This window comes from Rattus norvegicus, chromosome 12, assembly GCF_021556685.1.
Source record: "Rattus norvegicus strain SHRSP/BbbUtx chromosome 12, alternate assembly SHRSP_T2T, whole genome shotgun sequence".
Taxonomy (NCBI): Eukaryota; Metazoa; Chordata; class Mammalia; order Rodentia; family Muridae; genus Rattus; species Rattus norvegicus.
The window spans coordinates 52317893-52332293 of record NC_141545.1 but is presented as its reverse complement, the minus strand read 5'-3'; the positions used below and the strand labels follow the sequence as shown (position 1 = coordinate 52332293).

The 14401-nt window shown below is 45.4% G+C and overlaps 1 protein-coding gene and 1 long non-coding RNA gene across 10 annotated transcripts in view; one reads left to right on the top strand and one right to left on the bottom strand.

The window, feature by feature from the left end:
* The window catches only part of LOC134481214 (uncharacterized), a 77289-nt gene extending 75299 nt beyond the window's left edge, over positions 1-1990 (bottom strand). For all 3 annotated transcript variants that reach the window (XR_015634912.1, XR_015634917.1, XR_015634919.1), the window contains exon 1: positions 1857-1990. This is a non-coding gene — a long non-coding RNA (uncharacterized LOC134481214). The remainder of the gene's footprint in view (positions 1-1856) is intronic.
* Positions 1991-2189: 199 nt separating this feature from the next.
* Pitpnb (phosphatidylinositol transfer protein, beta) overlaps positions 2190-14401 on the top strand; it is a 48933-nt gene continuing 36721 nt past the window's right edge. For 3 of the 7 annotated variants that reach the window (XM_087577551.1, XM_087577552.1, XM_087577553.1), the window contains exons 1-3: positions 2190-2262; positions 6342-6372; positions 8757-8871. Coding sequence is in view for 4 of the 7 variants with exons in the window: in XM_087577547.1 (XP_087433673.1) it covers positions 2243-2262; positions 6342-6372; positions 8726-8871 (197 nt within the window). In the remaining 3 variants the exon portion in view is untranslated. Of the gene's footprint in view, positions 2263-6341; positions 6373-8725; positions 8872-14401 lie in introns of all 7 variants that reach the window. The other 4 variants (XM_087577547.1, XM_087577548.1, XM_087577550.1 and 1 more) reach the window with 2 other exon arrangements.

Here is a 14401-nt window from a genome sequence, read left to right as displayed (position 1 = left end):
GTTGTATGTATTGTATGTATACGTATACGTTTGTATTTGGTTTTTCGAGACAGGGTCTCTGTGTAGACCAGGCTGGCACTGAACTCAGAGGTGGGCCTGCCTCTACCTCCCAAGTGCTGGGATTAAGGGCATGCACCACCATGCCGCCTGCTATGTTTTGTATTTACATGCTCATTCATTTATATGTATTTGCAATAATAATGATAAAAGAAGGCCTTCAGTTTGCGGGGGGGGGGGGGGGAAGAATGTGGTCAGACATGGGAGGGGAAGGGAGAGAAGAAATTCTCAAAGAATAAACAAAATCATTACTTAATAATAAAAAAGTTACATGTATGGTCTCCTGGAACTGGAGTTACAGGTGGCTTTGAGCCACCTGATAACCTGATAGTAGGTAGGTCCTGGTCTTCTGGAAGAGCAGTAAGTAGTTTTATCTCTCTAGTCCCCAATTTGGCTTCACATTTTAATTTACCGTTGCTGATTCCTGCAAGTTTTTATATGGTTACCATTCAAAAGCCATCGATTACCACGTGATATATTACATAGGTGCTTCATGTAACTTTGACTTTTTTGTGGTGTTGAAGACTGAACTCACTGCTAGCACATTAGGCAAGTACTCTATAAACTGAGCTTTATCTCCAGCCCCTTCTTACCTTTCATTCTCTAAATAGTCACCTATTTTTGGTTGTATAAATTAAGTCTCTGCAAGATTCTTTACTCCAGGTATCTTGAAAGTCAACCAGCCAGGATTCAGGCCCAGGTCTTCAACTCCAATGTCCAACCTAGTTTCTCAAATTGGGACAACTGACCTATTCTCTGATAATCTAACAAAATTAAAGAATGCTTGGGACTGGGGTTGGAGAGATGGCTGGCTCAGCAGTTAAGAGCACTGGTGGTTCTTCCAGAGGATCTGGGTTCAATTTCCAGCACCCACATGGCAACTCACAACCCTTTGAAACTCCAGTACCAGGGGATCTGTCTCACCCAGGTATACAGGCAGGCAAAGAGAAATAAATCACTTAAAACACACACACACACACACACACACACACACACACACACACACACACCAAGAGAACGCTGGGACTATTTCTAGTTTTCATGAAAATAATTTCAAGATCATCTGAGGAGGGAAAAAATATGGTCTGACACAAAGTACAGAGTAAGCAAATTTAAGCTAAAATGCCCGTTGACATGAAATTATGCCTATAATTTCTGCAGTTCACTAGTTCCCTAGAAACCCCACTAAAAGGTCATTGGATGCTAAGTTATGAATTTCACGGATGGAGGAAGCAGAGTGAAAGACTGTGTCCAAGAGTAGTACTTAAGAAGTGACTGTTTCAAAATTGTTTTATCAGAGTTGTTACATCAAGTAGTGCTTAAAGCCCGTGTTGGACGGATTTTTGATTAGTCTTAGTAAAATTTAACTTTCATTCACCCTGTAATGAGGTCTTTGCCCTGAGAGCACATAATGATGAAACCAATGCCCAAGGGCAGATAGAATTCGCCTAATCCAACTGGGTCTGGGTCTCTCTGTCATGCGAAAGTTGCATTTGTTGAGGACTGAACGTTTTGGACAGGGGCTGAGCTGTTGAGAACACTGGGGTTCTGGCAGAGGACCCAGGTTTGGTTCCCGGCACCCACAAGGCATTTCACAACAGTCTGCATCTCCAGTTCCACGTGATCCAGAGCCTCAGTAGGCATCAGACAAGCATAGAGCAGACACAACACAGGCCAACCAGACGTACCCTTAAAAAGGTTAGCTAGGACAAGGGGCGAACACATCAGGGTTGAAACACTGGTCTGGGTTTCTAGAACACGCCCCTGCTAAACCTGAGGCGCGTCGCCGGCTTCCACACCTGTGTGAGCATGATGTCGTTTAGGGCCCCGACAGGAGAATTCACTCGAAAACGCAGTCTGCACAGTTGGCCTGAGAGACACAGGCTGGCGTGAGAACGTCGGGCGTGCTAGCCCCAGCACCCGCCGAGTGTACGCAGGCGCACTCCAAGCTTCAGGAGCGCGCCAAGGGGCCACGCAGCCGCAGTGGAGGTCTCGTGCGCCGAGAACGGGGCGTGGACTAGGCGGGGTTAGCCCCCAGGCGCGCTGACGCAATGGCCCGCGGCGGAAGGGTGCGGACGCGCAGGCGCGCTCGGGGCTCGGACGATTGAGAGGCGGGGCTGCGCATGCGTGTTGAGAGGCCCGGCGGTGGCGGCTGGCGGCGGCAGCTGTGAGGGCTTCCCGGAAGATGGTGCTGATTAAGGAATTGTGAGTGGGTCGGTGGGCTCGAGCGAGGCTCCGGGTTGCGGGCTGGGGAGGATCGGTGGGCTCGGCGTGGAGGGCGCTCCGGGGTCTTCGTAGGCTCCCTCTTTGAGCCTCAAGGCCCTGTGCGGCGCCGCCGCCCTCTGCAGTCAGCCCCAGACTCGGCGGTGCGGCTGGGGCTCCCGGGGGAGCCGGGAATGCCGGGCGAGGTGTCGCCCTCTAATTCGAGCCTGACTCCCCCGCAGGCTCAGTGAACCCTACTGTAGACCATCCCCCAGGGGTCGATCTCAGATCCCTCACCTCTAGGCTACACCGGCCCCACCTGCTTCACGGGGTTCGGTGCGGCGTTAAACACATGGTGTTTAACATGGCAAATGAAGACTTTTCCCAGGTGCATCGGACTGGCCCCCATCATTTTGTTGAAAAGTTGTGGCTCTCCCCTCTTCTTAGAGCCATGAACACCACAGGAAACCATGGTGGCGGGGAATGTTCGGCTGTCATACCTGAGTCGGTGTCCCTTGTGCAATTTCAAGTGTGACCCATTTTGTTGTTGTTCTTCCCCAGCCCTAATTTCTTTTCAGATTCTTAAAAGAAGAAAAAAGAGGCCCTAAGTTAGCTGTCTAGATCGTGTCTGTATTAACATCAACCCTGTAAAAATCGTAGAAATCACTTACAAGATTCCTCTACTTAACATTGCCCAGATTCTATTTTCTGCTCATATGTAATTTTTCTTCTTGCCCATTTCATCACGACAAGACCCCTTGCTGTTCCTCTGTTGCTCTGTATGTAGGCTTAGGCTTTCCTTCTCTTTCCGCTGACTCGGATGCTCTCCCCCACCCCCCCCCCCCCCAATCAAATCAGTGGCTCATCTTCCAGGGCTTGGGAAGTGTGTATTTTTTGTCTTTCTGAGTGTTCTCCCAACATCACTCACTATACTATACTCACTCTGATACCTCCAGCTTTTGGAGCACTCTTTAGTGCTTAGCAGATACTCAGCAAACATTTGGCGTTTTAAAAGATGATTTGCCTATTTTTGTCTGTATAAGTGTTTGCATGTGTACTGCATTCATACAGTGCTCTTGGGGGGAATAAGAGGGCACTGGGTCCCCAGGAACTAGAGTAGCCACCATGAGCCACTGTGCAGGCACTGGAAACCGAACCCAGTTTACTCAAAGAGCAGAAAGCCCTCTTAGCTACTGAGCCATTTTTCCAGCCCTTCAGCAGACACTTGTGAAGTGACTTGATGATTATTCCTTTTTACTTTTAGGAAAAGAATTTTAAGTTATATTTGTATGGTGTGTGTGCGCGCGCGCGCACGTGTGTGCTCCCATCATGCCTTTGCCTGCTGGGCCATCTCTGACTTGAAATTTTACTACTTTTTTGTTAGTGACAGGGAGTCTGGAAAAAAGGCATCCCTTTGCAGTCTTCACAGAGCAAAGATTTACGTTTAAAGCATAATCAAAGTACCAAGTTTTGAGCTTATGAAAACTTTTAACAATGTATCCTGGGAGCATCACCTAGTTTATAATTCTGCTGGCAGATATTAAAACAGGAGAATATGAGATAGACGGAAATATGAGATGCCAAGCTACACAGCAAGAGAGATGCTGCACTGACTGAGAATAAGGCATTTAGTGTTTCCTAATTTATTAGTTACTTCCTGTCTTCAAAACGCCAATTAACTCTTTAAGAATTATTTATTCACTTTGCGTATATGAGTACACTGTGGCTGCTTTCAGACACACCAGAAGAGGGCATCAGATCTCATTACAGATGGTTGTTGACTACCATATGGGTGCTGGTACTTGAACCCAGGACCTTTTAGGAAGAGCAGTCATTGCCCTTAACCACTGAGCCATCTCTCCAGCTGGTCCATTAACTCTTGAGTAGCCCTCTTTGACAGTGTGTGTACCTCAGTACAGATGCCCATGGAGGCCAGAGGCACTGGAGCCAGTTGGTGCTGGTGTTAGAGATGATTGGGAGTTGCTTAGCGTGGGTGCTTGAAATTGATCTGAGGCTCTCCGCACGAGCAACACCTCTGCTATCTGCTATCTCTCCAGGCCTGTGTTTTGCCTACCTTTACTTTATGAGCTAAGTTAGCAAGTGGTGTGTCTAACATCTAACTGTTTTCATCAAAACCTTTCTCCTTAAGAGAAAGACAGTTTACTGTTACTGTGTTTATGTCCCACACAGTGAGTGCTCAGAGCTCTACATGGTGTGACCGCTGTAAAGTGAAGTGATCCCTGCAGTCAGCTCCATTCACAAAGTGAACAGGTGGTTCCCACGTGCGAAAGTGAAAACTGTGGCAGATGTTGGATGTCTTAGAAGAACATCTATTTTTTTTTTTTTAATTAAGGAGTTAAAAATAGCTTTCAGGACCAAATGTGGTGACACATGCCTTTAATACCAGCACTGAGAGAGGAGGGTCTCTGCAGGTTCCAGGGCAGCCGGGGCCACCTAGAGGAAATGACTTTCAGGGTAGGCTTGTCCCATCTGTCACAAAGCAATGGATGAAGTTGTCATTAGTGTAAGAGTCTTGGTTTTAAAGCGCTCATTGAGTGGTCCTGGTCTTTAGATCACTGTTAAACAGGATGATTGTGACCTATAGAGGGAAGGGAGTAGCAGGAAACCTATTTTATAAAAATAAGGGATTTCCTTGTGAAAAACCTGGAGGTAAGAAATGATGCTCTGATGGAAACAACACAGCTGTAAACTTCAAGTCCTCCTCGTGTGCTGTGCTGTAGTAAAATGGATCTCTAAAGATAGCCTTTGCTGTGTTCACTAGCACATGCTTGGGCAGGAGTGAGCACAGATCCTCCTTATGCTGGCCCTACCTTGGGAAAGAGTATGTTATTTATAATGTCCATAGCCATCTCCTGAAAAGAAGTCACTGCTTACTCCAAAGATACCTTTACTTTTGTCTCACACAACTCGAATAATAAGTTTGTAGAGGAACTTCTCTGAAAAGATTGATTTACGATCTTCAGAACATGTTTTTATTCTGAGAGACACATTGTCTTAGGGTTTCTATTCCTGCACAAAACATCATGACCAAGAAGCAAGCTAGGGAGGAAAGGGTTTATTCAGCTCACACTTCGACATTGCTGTTCATCATGGAAGGAAGTCAGGGCAGGAACCTGGAGGCAGGAGCTGATGCAGAGGCCACGGAGGGGTGCTGCTTACTGTCTTGCTTTCTTATAGAACCCAGGGATGGCCCCACCCACAGTGGGCCCTTGCCCCCCCTTGTTCACTAACTGAGAAAATGCCTTACAGCTGGCTCTCATGGAGACATTTTCTCAAGGGAGACTTCTTTCTTTGTGATAACTCCAACTGTGTCAATTGACACTCAACACCAACCAGTATAGTCAAAAATAAAATATGCACAGGGTTAGAGAGATAGCTCAGTGACTAAGAGTACTACTGACTGTTCTCTTAGAGGACCCATATCGGGTGCTTTCAACCTCCTGCCCTACTGTGCCAGAGACCCATGTCTTCTTCTGGCTTTCTTGGAGATCACTCATACACATAAAAGCAAATCTTTAAAATGTACATCACACATAGTGAATGAAACTATACTAAAGATCTCATGAGAGTGTTCTGACCAGAGAGCTGCAGATAATGAACTTGTTCATGCTTGCTTACCCTGCACAGGAGTCAAGTCTCTGCATCTCAAGCCCCTGGCAGTGAAGTGGGTGGCCCTCCAGGTTCAACACTGGCAGTCTTATAGTGGAGACCCTCAAGGTCTTAGACTCATAAACACCCACTCCTATAAATGGCTTTCTTGTCCACTGTGTCACTAGATTTAAAGTTCCATTGTCTAGGGCTGGAGAGATGGCTCAGAGGTTAAGAGCACCCGACTGCTCTTCCAGAGGTCCTGAGTTCAATTCCCAGCAACCACATGGTGGCTCACAACCATCTGTAAAGAGATCCGATGCCCTCTTCTGGTGTATCTGAAGGCAGTTACAGTGTACTTATATATAATAAATAAATAAATCTTTAAAAAAAAAAAAGTTCCATTGTCTAGAGATCTTGTTCTAAAGCCATATCAATATGTAACGTATATATGTATTTTTTTTCCTTTTCAGCCGTGTAGTTTTGCCGTGTTCTGTTCAAGAGGTAAGTAGTTTTGCTTCTTCAAATTCTATTGGTGTTATTTACTGATATGCTAGTCTATGCTGTTTTATAATACATATTTGATTTGTCTTCTCTTTTGATGCAGTCCAGGGATCTGGGCCCAGGGCCTCAAAAGCATTAGGCAAGCAGTCTACCCAAGAGCTCAACTCTCAGCCTTCATTTCCTTTTTATTCTAGCTTATGTGACAGAATGAACTGTGACAGATGATTGCAAATAGATTTCTGTTATATTGTCTTACTTGGAAGGGTCTATAGAAAGAGTGTAACAAGTGTAGAAACTCTTCAACACTGTCCTAGGAAAATGAGGTTCCAGCCTCCATGTCAGTGAGAAAGCTCGCTGCTGAGGGAAGACCTGATCTCCTTGAGTGCTGGACATTTGTCTTTTCCACAGAGCTTGCTTTTCTGTTAACACAGTTCACCCTACCTGGGCAGGGTGAGTTAAGCCTCTGTCTTGCCTGTGGTAACACTTGAGCTCTTCTGGTGGCAGCAACCTCACTACCCTTGAGACCTGTTAGACTGTAACAGATCATGGAGTTAAACATTCCCAGCACATCCGTTTGTGCTAGTGTGATGTGACCTCATGACTTTGCACGGCTGGCCTCGTGGCTACGTACAGCAGAGTTACTTCTCTGCACTGAAATGGTATTCCAGATGTGATCTTACCTTCAGCTGACAGCATGTTTATGACCTTGATCACGTGGTGGAGAACCTACACCCTGCAGTCACTCCTGGCAGCCAGCATGGAGGACAAATCAGAGAGGCTGAGAAATCGAGCACCAGGGCCCTTCTGGCCTGGAGCGTCCAAGTTCCTTAGTTGACAGTGGAGTTTAAGTGAGAGAATTAGAAGTTGGACAAAACAAACTGATAAGCTAAGGCGTGACAGAAAGCAGCAGGAGAAAGCGGAGCTGAGGAAGAGCAGCAGCAGCTCTTCTCAGAGTGACCCCAGTGCAGCCTTGTGCTGTCTTGAGTAGAGCTGGGATTTCCCCAGGGCACACAGCATGGCTGCATCAGGCCAGGCCTGCTCTTTATTTGCACAATTGATTATTTGAACCCAGAGGTGGAACCTGATGTTTATTTTTGCAGGTGCCTTGGAAGTTGGGGGTGGGGACTAGCTGAGGGAAACAACTTGTTGAAATCACCCAAGACTGAGTTACTTCTCAAACCGCACCAGTAAGAAGACCTAGTATCTTCTTCAGGTTAACAGCTCTTTAATCTTGGGGAGTCCAGTCATTTGATTTCTTCATGTATTTTTGTTAGACCAAATTTGTCCTCTGTTTTAAAGACATTTTAATCTGGTTTTGAAGCATTTAAGAATTGTGGCATTAGACTAACTCAAATAGCATGTTGGAAAACTGATCTTAAGTAGATACTGTGAGCACTTACGAAATTTGTTTAGGTATAGACTTCCAAATTGAGCGATGCTGTGTGTGTGTGTGTGTGTGTGTGTGTGTAAGGGGTTGGGGGAGGAAAGGAGACTATTAAGTTAACTAGCATGATACTGTTGCATCCATGAGCTTTTTAGATAGAATATTTTCTGGGATTATGACAAAGCTTTTATTCTCTCAATTAAAATTTTAGCTTTGAATTATGAGTTTTTAGAGATAAAATTTTGTGCCTTTTCTTTGAAAACAAGATTATAAAGAAGAAAAATGCTTCTTCAGGCTGACAGTCAAATTATAGATTGGCAATAGTCTCATGGTTGGTCCCTAGAACAAGCAGGGCCATTGGAGCCTCAGTTTGTTCCTTGTGGTGACAATGCCACAGTTTGGTACTGCTGACTCACGGGAACTGCCCTACCACTGAGAGCTCTGGTTCCCTATGAAATAGGAACGACTGGGCACTCACCAGCCTTTCGTGCTAATACTTAATGCTTATATTTCCAGAAAGTTTGTGTTCATTGGAGAATTTTATTAGAAGCTCTGATCTTGGATACCAGCACTCTGTCTTCGCTGTGCTAAAAGCTCTGGAGGTTTTCCCTAGCATATTTCGGTACTGAGAATGGAGAGCTAGCTGTTGCCCTGCCTTAAGGTTACACTCTTAAGACATAAGAGAAATAAAAATGTCTCAGAGTACAAATTCATCATTCAGAAGTTAAACTAAGTGCTGGCATTTTCCTGATACATTATTTTACAAATAAAATGTTAGTGACTATCTTGTTTGTGAACACTGGAAATCCTGTGATCATCCAGCATTTGTCACTTGAGTTCTGTTTTCATGTAGAACATGTACTGAATGGTTTGTGTGGAGTTTTCTGTATCATCTTTGTTATGGTTTTAGCATGGGAAATTTCTGCAGCTTCTATTGACTTAGTAAAACTCTGCTCTTTGGAATTTCAGTATCAGGTTGGACAGCTTTACTCTGTTGCAGAAGCGAGTAAGAATGAAACTGGTGGTGGAGAAGGAATCGAAGTCTTGAAGAATGAACCTTATGAAAATGATGGCGAGAAGGGACAGTACACACACAAAATCTACCACCTGAAGAGGCAAGTGGGCTCCACCTTGGCCTGCACATCTGTCTGTCTGGGCGTCTCCTTATCAGTAGGCCCCATGAACTGTAATATTCCATGACCATGTGTTATGCTTTGTTGTGGGCCCCCTTGTTTTTATACTAAATTATGAAAGCAATACGTCTGCCTGTAACAGAAGTTCAAACACTAGGGAAGACTATAAAATTAAACCTTCATCCTCAGTCTGGAGAGGGTGGTTAGCAGTCAGGTTCTGCCACTCTTGCAGAGGGCCCAGGTTTGGTTCCTAGCGCCCACATAGAGCTCATTATCTCTCAACAGGATCTAGCACCACAGATATCAGGTACTTCTCACCACTATGAGTACCAGGCATGCGTGTAGTATGTGCACACATGCACACTTGAAATACTTCAAGGGTTATCCTTCCAGGTCCTAGCTCACTCGTGTTTTTATTTGATATCTGTAGGAGTCTTTTTTTTTTTTTTAAATGTCTGTGTGGGAGCCTCAGCTCCTGTGCTCAGGACGAAGGTTCCCTCTGAGATAGGCTCCTATTGACCTGGAGCTTACTAGCTACACCAGACTGACTGGCACTGGGATTGTGGGTGTAGGTCACTGAGCCCAGCACTTAGACGTGGTTTTGGGGATTGAACAAAAGGGCCTCGTGCTTACAAGACAAGAACTCTACCAATTGAGTAAACCCCGCAGCCTTGCCTGTTTTTTTTTTTTTCTTTAAGCCGAGTAAAATTTCCTGGTGTGCCTCTAGTTTACTTAATTGTTCTCTACAGGATAGGGAATGAAGAGCATTCACACATTTTGGGTCATTTATCGTTGAGTATGTTTTCGTGGCTATGGAACACTCTGACTTGTCCCAAGGGCCGTACTTTTTAGGACAAAGGGACTGCTGGAGAGCCACGGCCATTCAAACAATCTTCCACAGTTCCATACTATTGATTTTCCTCATTTTTCTGTTTGAAGTTTTGCTAGTCTCACAGGCAGATGGACCACACTTCCACTTGTGTTTCATTGTGGGGTGGCTGGATGCAGCTGCTGCTGGCTGCTGGTCGGGATCTGTGCCTGATGGTCCTCACACGCCAATGTTTATTTTTCCTTCTGTTTTGTTTGAGTTCGTTTGTGTGCTCTTTTTAAGCCTGACAGCCTTGTCTCTGATTTTCTGTAGATATTTTTAGTAAGAAATGCATTCTAGAGACTAGAGATGGCTCTGACTACCTCTTTGTGTGCTAAGCTTGGGAGGGCCTCCTGCTATAGATATAACTCTGACTTACGTTCCTGCAGTGTAGACGACTTCACATGATTAAGCTTAAACTTTATCATCATTTTCTTTTTTAAGGTCATATTTCCATGTATGTGTACGTGTGTGTTGTATGTCATAAGAGTGGAGTTGCCTTTGGAGGGTAGAAGAGGGTTGCAGACTATAGCGAACCGTCCTGTGTGTGTGCTGAACTTTGGCAAGCACTCTCAACCACTGAGCCATTTCTGCAGCCTCTTTTCCACTAAAAAATTTTATTTACCCATTTCTTGAATTTTACAAACAGCTAGAAGTTCTTTATTGAAAGCAGTGGACTCTTTCTGGGAGTTCTAAAATAAGCCAAAGGGTTTGATGTAGGAAATTCTGTATTGGTCTGTGAGGTCCTTTATAGATTAATATTCCAAATGTAAAAGCATTAGCTTGTTTCATTGCTGTGACAAAACTCCATGACCAAAACCAACTTGGTGAGGAAAGTGTTCGTTTGCCTTACAAGTCACAGCCCATCTTCAGGCAAGCCAGAGCAGGAACCTGGAGCTAGAACTGAGGCACAGACCATGGAGGAGCACCCACCACTCTCCCACCCGCTCCCATGGCTGCTCAGCCTGCCTTCTTAACTACCCAAGACCACCTGCCCAGGGTAGGTCTCCCTTCACCATCATTAATCAAGAAGATATCCTTACAAACTTGCCTGTAGGCCTTGGTTGAGGCCTTTTCTTAAAAGTTCTTTCCACCTGACTAGCTTGTATCAAGTTGACAAAAACCAACCTTTAAAAATGTGTAATATCTTTTTTAAAGATGTGTAACATCCTTTGTTTGAAACCTAAAGGTTCAGATAATGAAGAAACAGCACCTTATATAGAAAAGGTCTATTACTGGGTCATTAGGTATTCATACCGAGTTCCATGTTTTCAAAATCTAATCAAACAAGAAGCCTAGAAAGTCATTAAAATGTTAGAAATGTTGATCGTTTCCTGCTGAGATGTAGGTGGTTTCATTTTTATGGGAAAGGAGATTGCTAAAAGGGTTTTTGGAAACGTCTGATATAGGTAACCCTCCAGACAGTAGTAGTGACTCTTAGTTGAAGAGCTATAAATAGGTCCCTGCAGGTAACACTGTTGGTTAACAGCTTACTGGGACGTGGTTCATACTGCAGTGCAGGGTCCCTGCAGGCTCCACAGCACCCTTTCTGTGTACCGTCCTGAGGTAGGCAGTTTATGAGTTTCACACAGGAAGACAGATGCACCCTTGCTGTGGTCAGTAAATGACAGAGACTGGGTCAGAGTGTGAAGTGCAAGGCCTGAGGAACCCAGTCGGGAACCCACTGAGGTCCTCGAGAAGGAGCAGAAGGTGACCAAGGGGATGGTGGCGGCTGCTGGACTCTCGTGCTCATTCTTAGCAGGCCGTTCAAGCCCTGACTGAAGATGGTAGCTGTGAACAGAAACACAGGAGAGCAGGAAAGGAGAAAGGGAGAGAGGGCAGCATTGACGGGGCAGGATGAGAGTGACCAGACAGGGGCCCTGCTGCTGTTGCTGCTGGGGGACAAGGGCAAACTCTCCACCTTATTAGTGTCACACTGACTGCTGATTAGCCACCAGGTAGCTACATTACAGAGGGACACAGATCACTTAGCAACTAAGGCCGTCAGGGTCCACTTCCTTGAGGGCACTGTGTGAGCATTGTAGATGGTGCCCGCTGTCCCTGGAGCATCTTCAACTCTGCACCTAAGGAAGTAGCTGAATTTGCAAGGGTAGCATTTAACTATTTAAGCCAAGTTATGCACCCTGTCCCCACTTAACCATCAGTAGAATTGCACGTTTGGCTAAGACCACCAACACCTTACTTTACCAAATTTGTGAAATTCTGGGTTTCACTTGACCCAGAGTAACCAAAGTCCAGACCCCTTGGCTTACTGCTGATGGCCATTTGCAAATGAAGAACACCTGCTTTTGGTTTTGAGGTATTGATAAGGATGTTGGAATTTCCTTATCAATTCTATGGACTTTGCATATATACTACTGCATAAATAGTGTTCAAATCTTCTGTTTTGTTTCTTTGTTTTCTTGATTTTTTTTTTTTTTTTTTTTTTTTTTTTTTTTTGTCGGATTCTCCGTGCAGCTCAGGCTCACACTTGTGATTCTCCTTCCCTGGCCTCTTGGGTTTGGGAACTGTAAGCTCTACTGCCCTGTCTCACCTTCCCTTACTGTACAGAACTCTGTGTGTTAGGACCCTATCAGAGGTGAGACACGGTTTCTCTGTGTAGTCCTGACTGTCCTGGGTAAATTTTTATTTTTTAAACAGTGCCTTTTGAAGCCAGAAAAATTTATTGTTTTATGAAGTTCCAATTCATTGGTTTATGCTTATCCCAAGTCACTGGTAGACTCCACCCTTCACCATTAAGTCCACTTGGAAATGATTTTGACGCCATCTGCCCACTCCCCCACTTGTGTTTAATTCACACACAGAGTCAGAGTAATCTTTTTTTTTTCTTTTCTTTTTTTTTTTTTTTTTGGAGCTGGGGACCGAACCTAGGGCCTTGCGCTTCCTAGGCAAGCGCTCTACCACTGAGCTAAATCCCCAACCCCGAGTCAGAGTAATCTTAAAGGTTGTGTTATTGTTCTCAAAGCTTTCAGCTGCTTCCAGATGACCAAGAATGAACTTCACACTCTAGCCTGTAGGCAAGCGGTCTGCCTAGTCTGTCTGCCCACAGCTCACCAGCCAGCCCTGTCTGCCGTGCTTTTCCATGCGGGAACTGTGGAGGCTTGGGCCTCACTGATCTGTGCTCACTCTCCTCTTCAGCACCATCCACACTTGTCCTGTGCTGAGCTGAGCTGAGCTGAGCTGAGCTGTGAGACAGGTCTGGGTTTGTCTTATGCTGCTCTTTCTGCTCCCAGCAAGGTGGTGGCAGTCTCCGAGCCACATGTGTGCTTTACTCTTCCTGTGACGGTTGCCTTCCCCAGGCTGGAGAGGCCAGAATGCTTCAGGTGTTCTGAAGGCACCTGCACCCACATGTGTGCGGACAAAAATCTTAGCGTTTTTGTTCTCCAGTTGCCCTGGCTGGGAACAGAGGGGTAACAGCCATCATTCCATTGTGACTGGATCTTAATAGGACCTCCTTTCAGTGTAGTAGGATAGAGCTCTGCACTTGACTTCGATCCCTAGGTCAGATACTCTAAAGTGGGAGGCGGGGCCTGCCTTCTGAAAGGAGCTTCATGCTGTGGGAGTGCTGGTCTTCATCAGATCTGCACGGGGTACCTTGATGTGAGGCCTGCTAAGAACAGCAGAAGGAATCACCATCCTTTGACTGCTTAGCGGAGGAGACAGCAGGAATGTCTCCTGTGTGCACCTTGAAGGCCTAGCTCCATGTTGTAATCTGTTTACTATCACTGCTTTTTCTCAGGCTCCTTAAACTCACAAGGTGATTTTCATTCGTCAAAGTGGCTTCTCAGAGAGGAAAAATGGTGGCCATGCAGCCAACCGCCTTGTTAAGAGTGTGGAAGATGCCCACTCATGAAGATCTCTCTTCTGAAAAGCTGGATTTGAATTAGTTTGTTTATTCCACATGCATATTTCTCCAGATTCAATCGTTACTGGACACATGAAGCCAGATTACTCTTGAGTGTTCTCATGCTGGTGCAGAAGGGTAGTAAGTTTGGAGCACCTAGCAAAGATGGGAATTTTATTAACTTGAGATTTTTTAAGAAGGAACTTAAGTGGTAGAATCAGTCTTGGAAATCTGATAGGGGACAGTTGAGATTCGGATAGAGAAATACTAAAAGTGGGCCTGGGGTGATGACGCAGGGGGTAATAGCACTTGCAGAATGAGGATCTAAGTTCAAATCCCCAAAACCCACGTAAAGACTGAATGTGGCTGTGCATACCTGTAATACCTCAGATGGGAAGATGACAGGGGCTTGCTGGCATCCAGTACAGCTCTGGGTTTGGTGACAGTGACGAGGTTGAGAGTCATTGGACAGAGCACTTGGCATCCTCTGGCCTTGAGTGCACACTGGGGAGTCAGCAGGTCTGATACTGGTTATAGGTAATTAGCTTTTCCCCCATTTGGCCGAATGGGATAAACTCTGTCTGATGTGATCTACAGGGGTCTTGTCAGCCCTTTTTTCTAAGTTGACTGACTGAACTACTGGCAAGTGTTTGCCATACTCTGGGATGAAACTCGAATCCTGTAGCTCGTTCTAATTACACAAAATAAAGAAACTTGGTTCTAGTTCTTCGAGCCTGGAGAAATGGCTCAGGAGTTAAGAGCACTGCCAGCAACTCAGA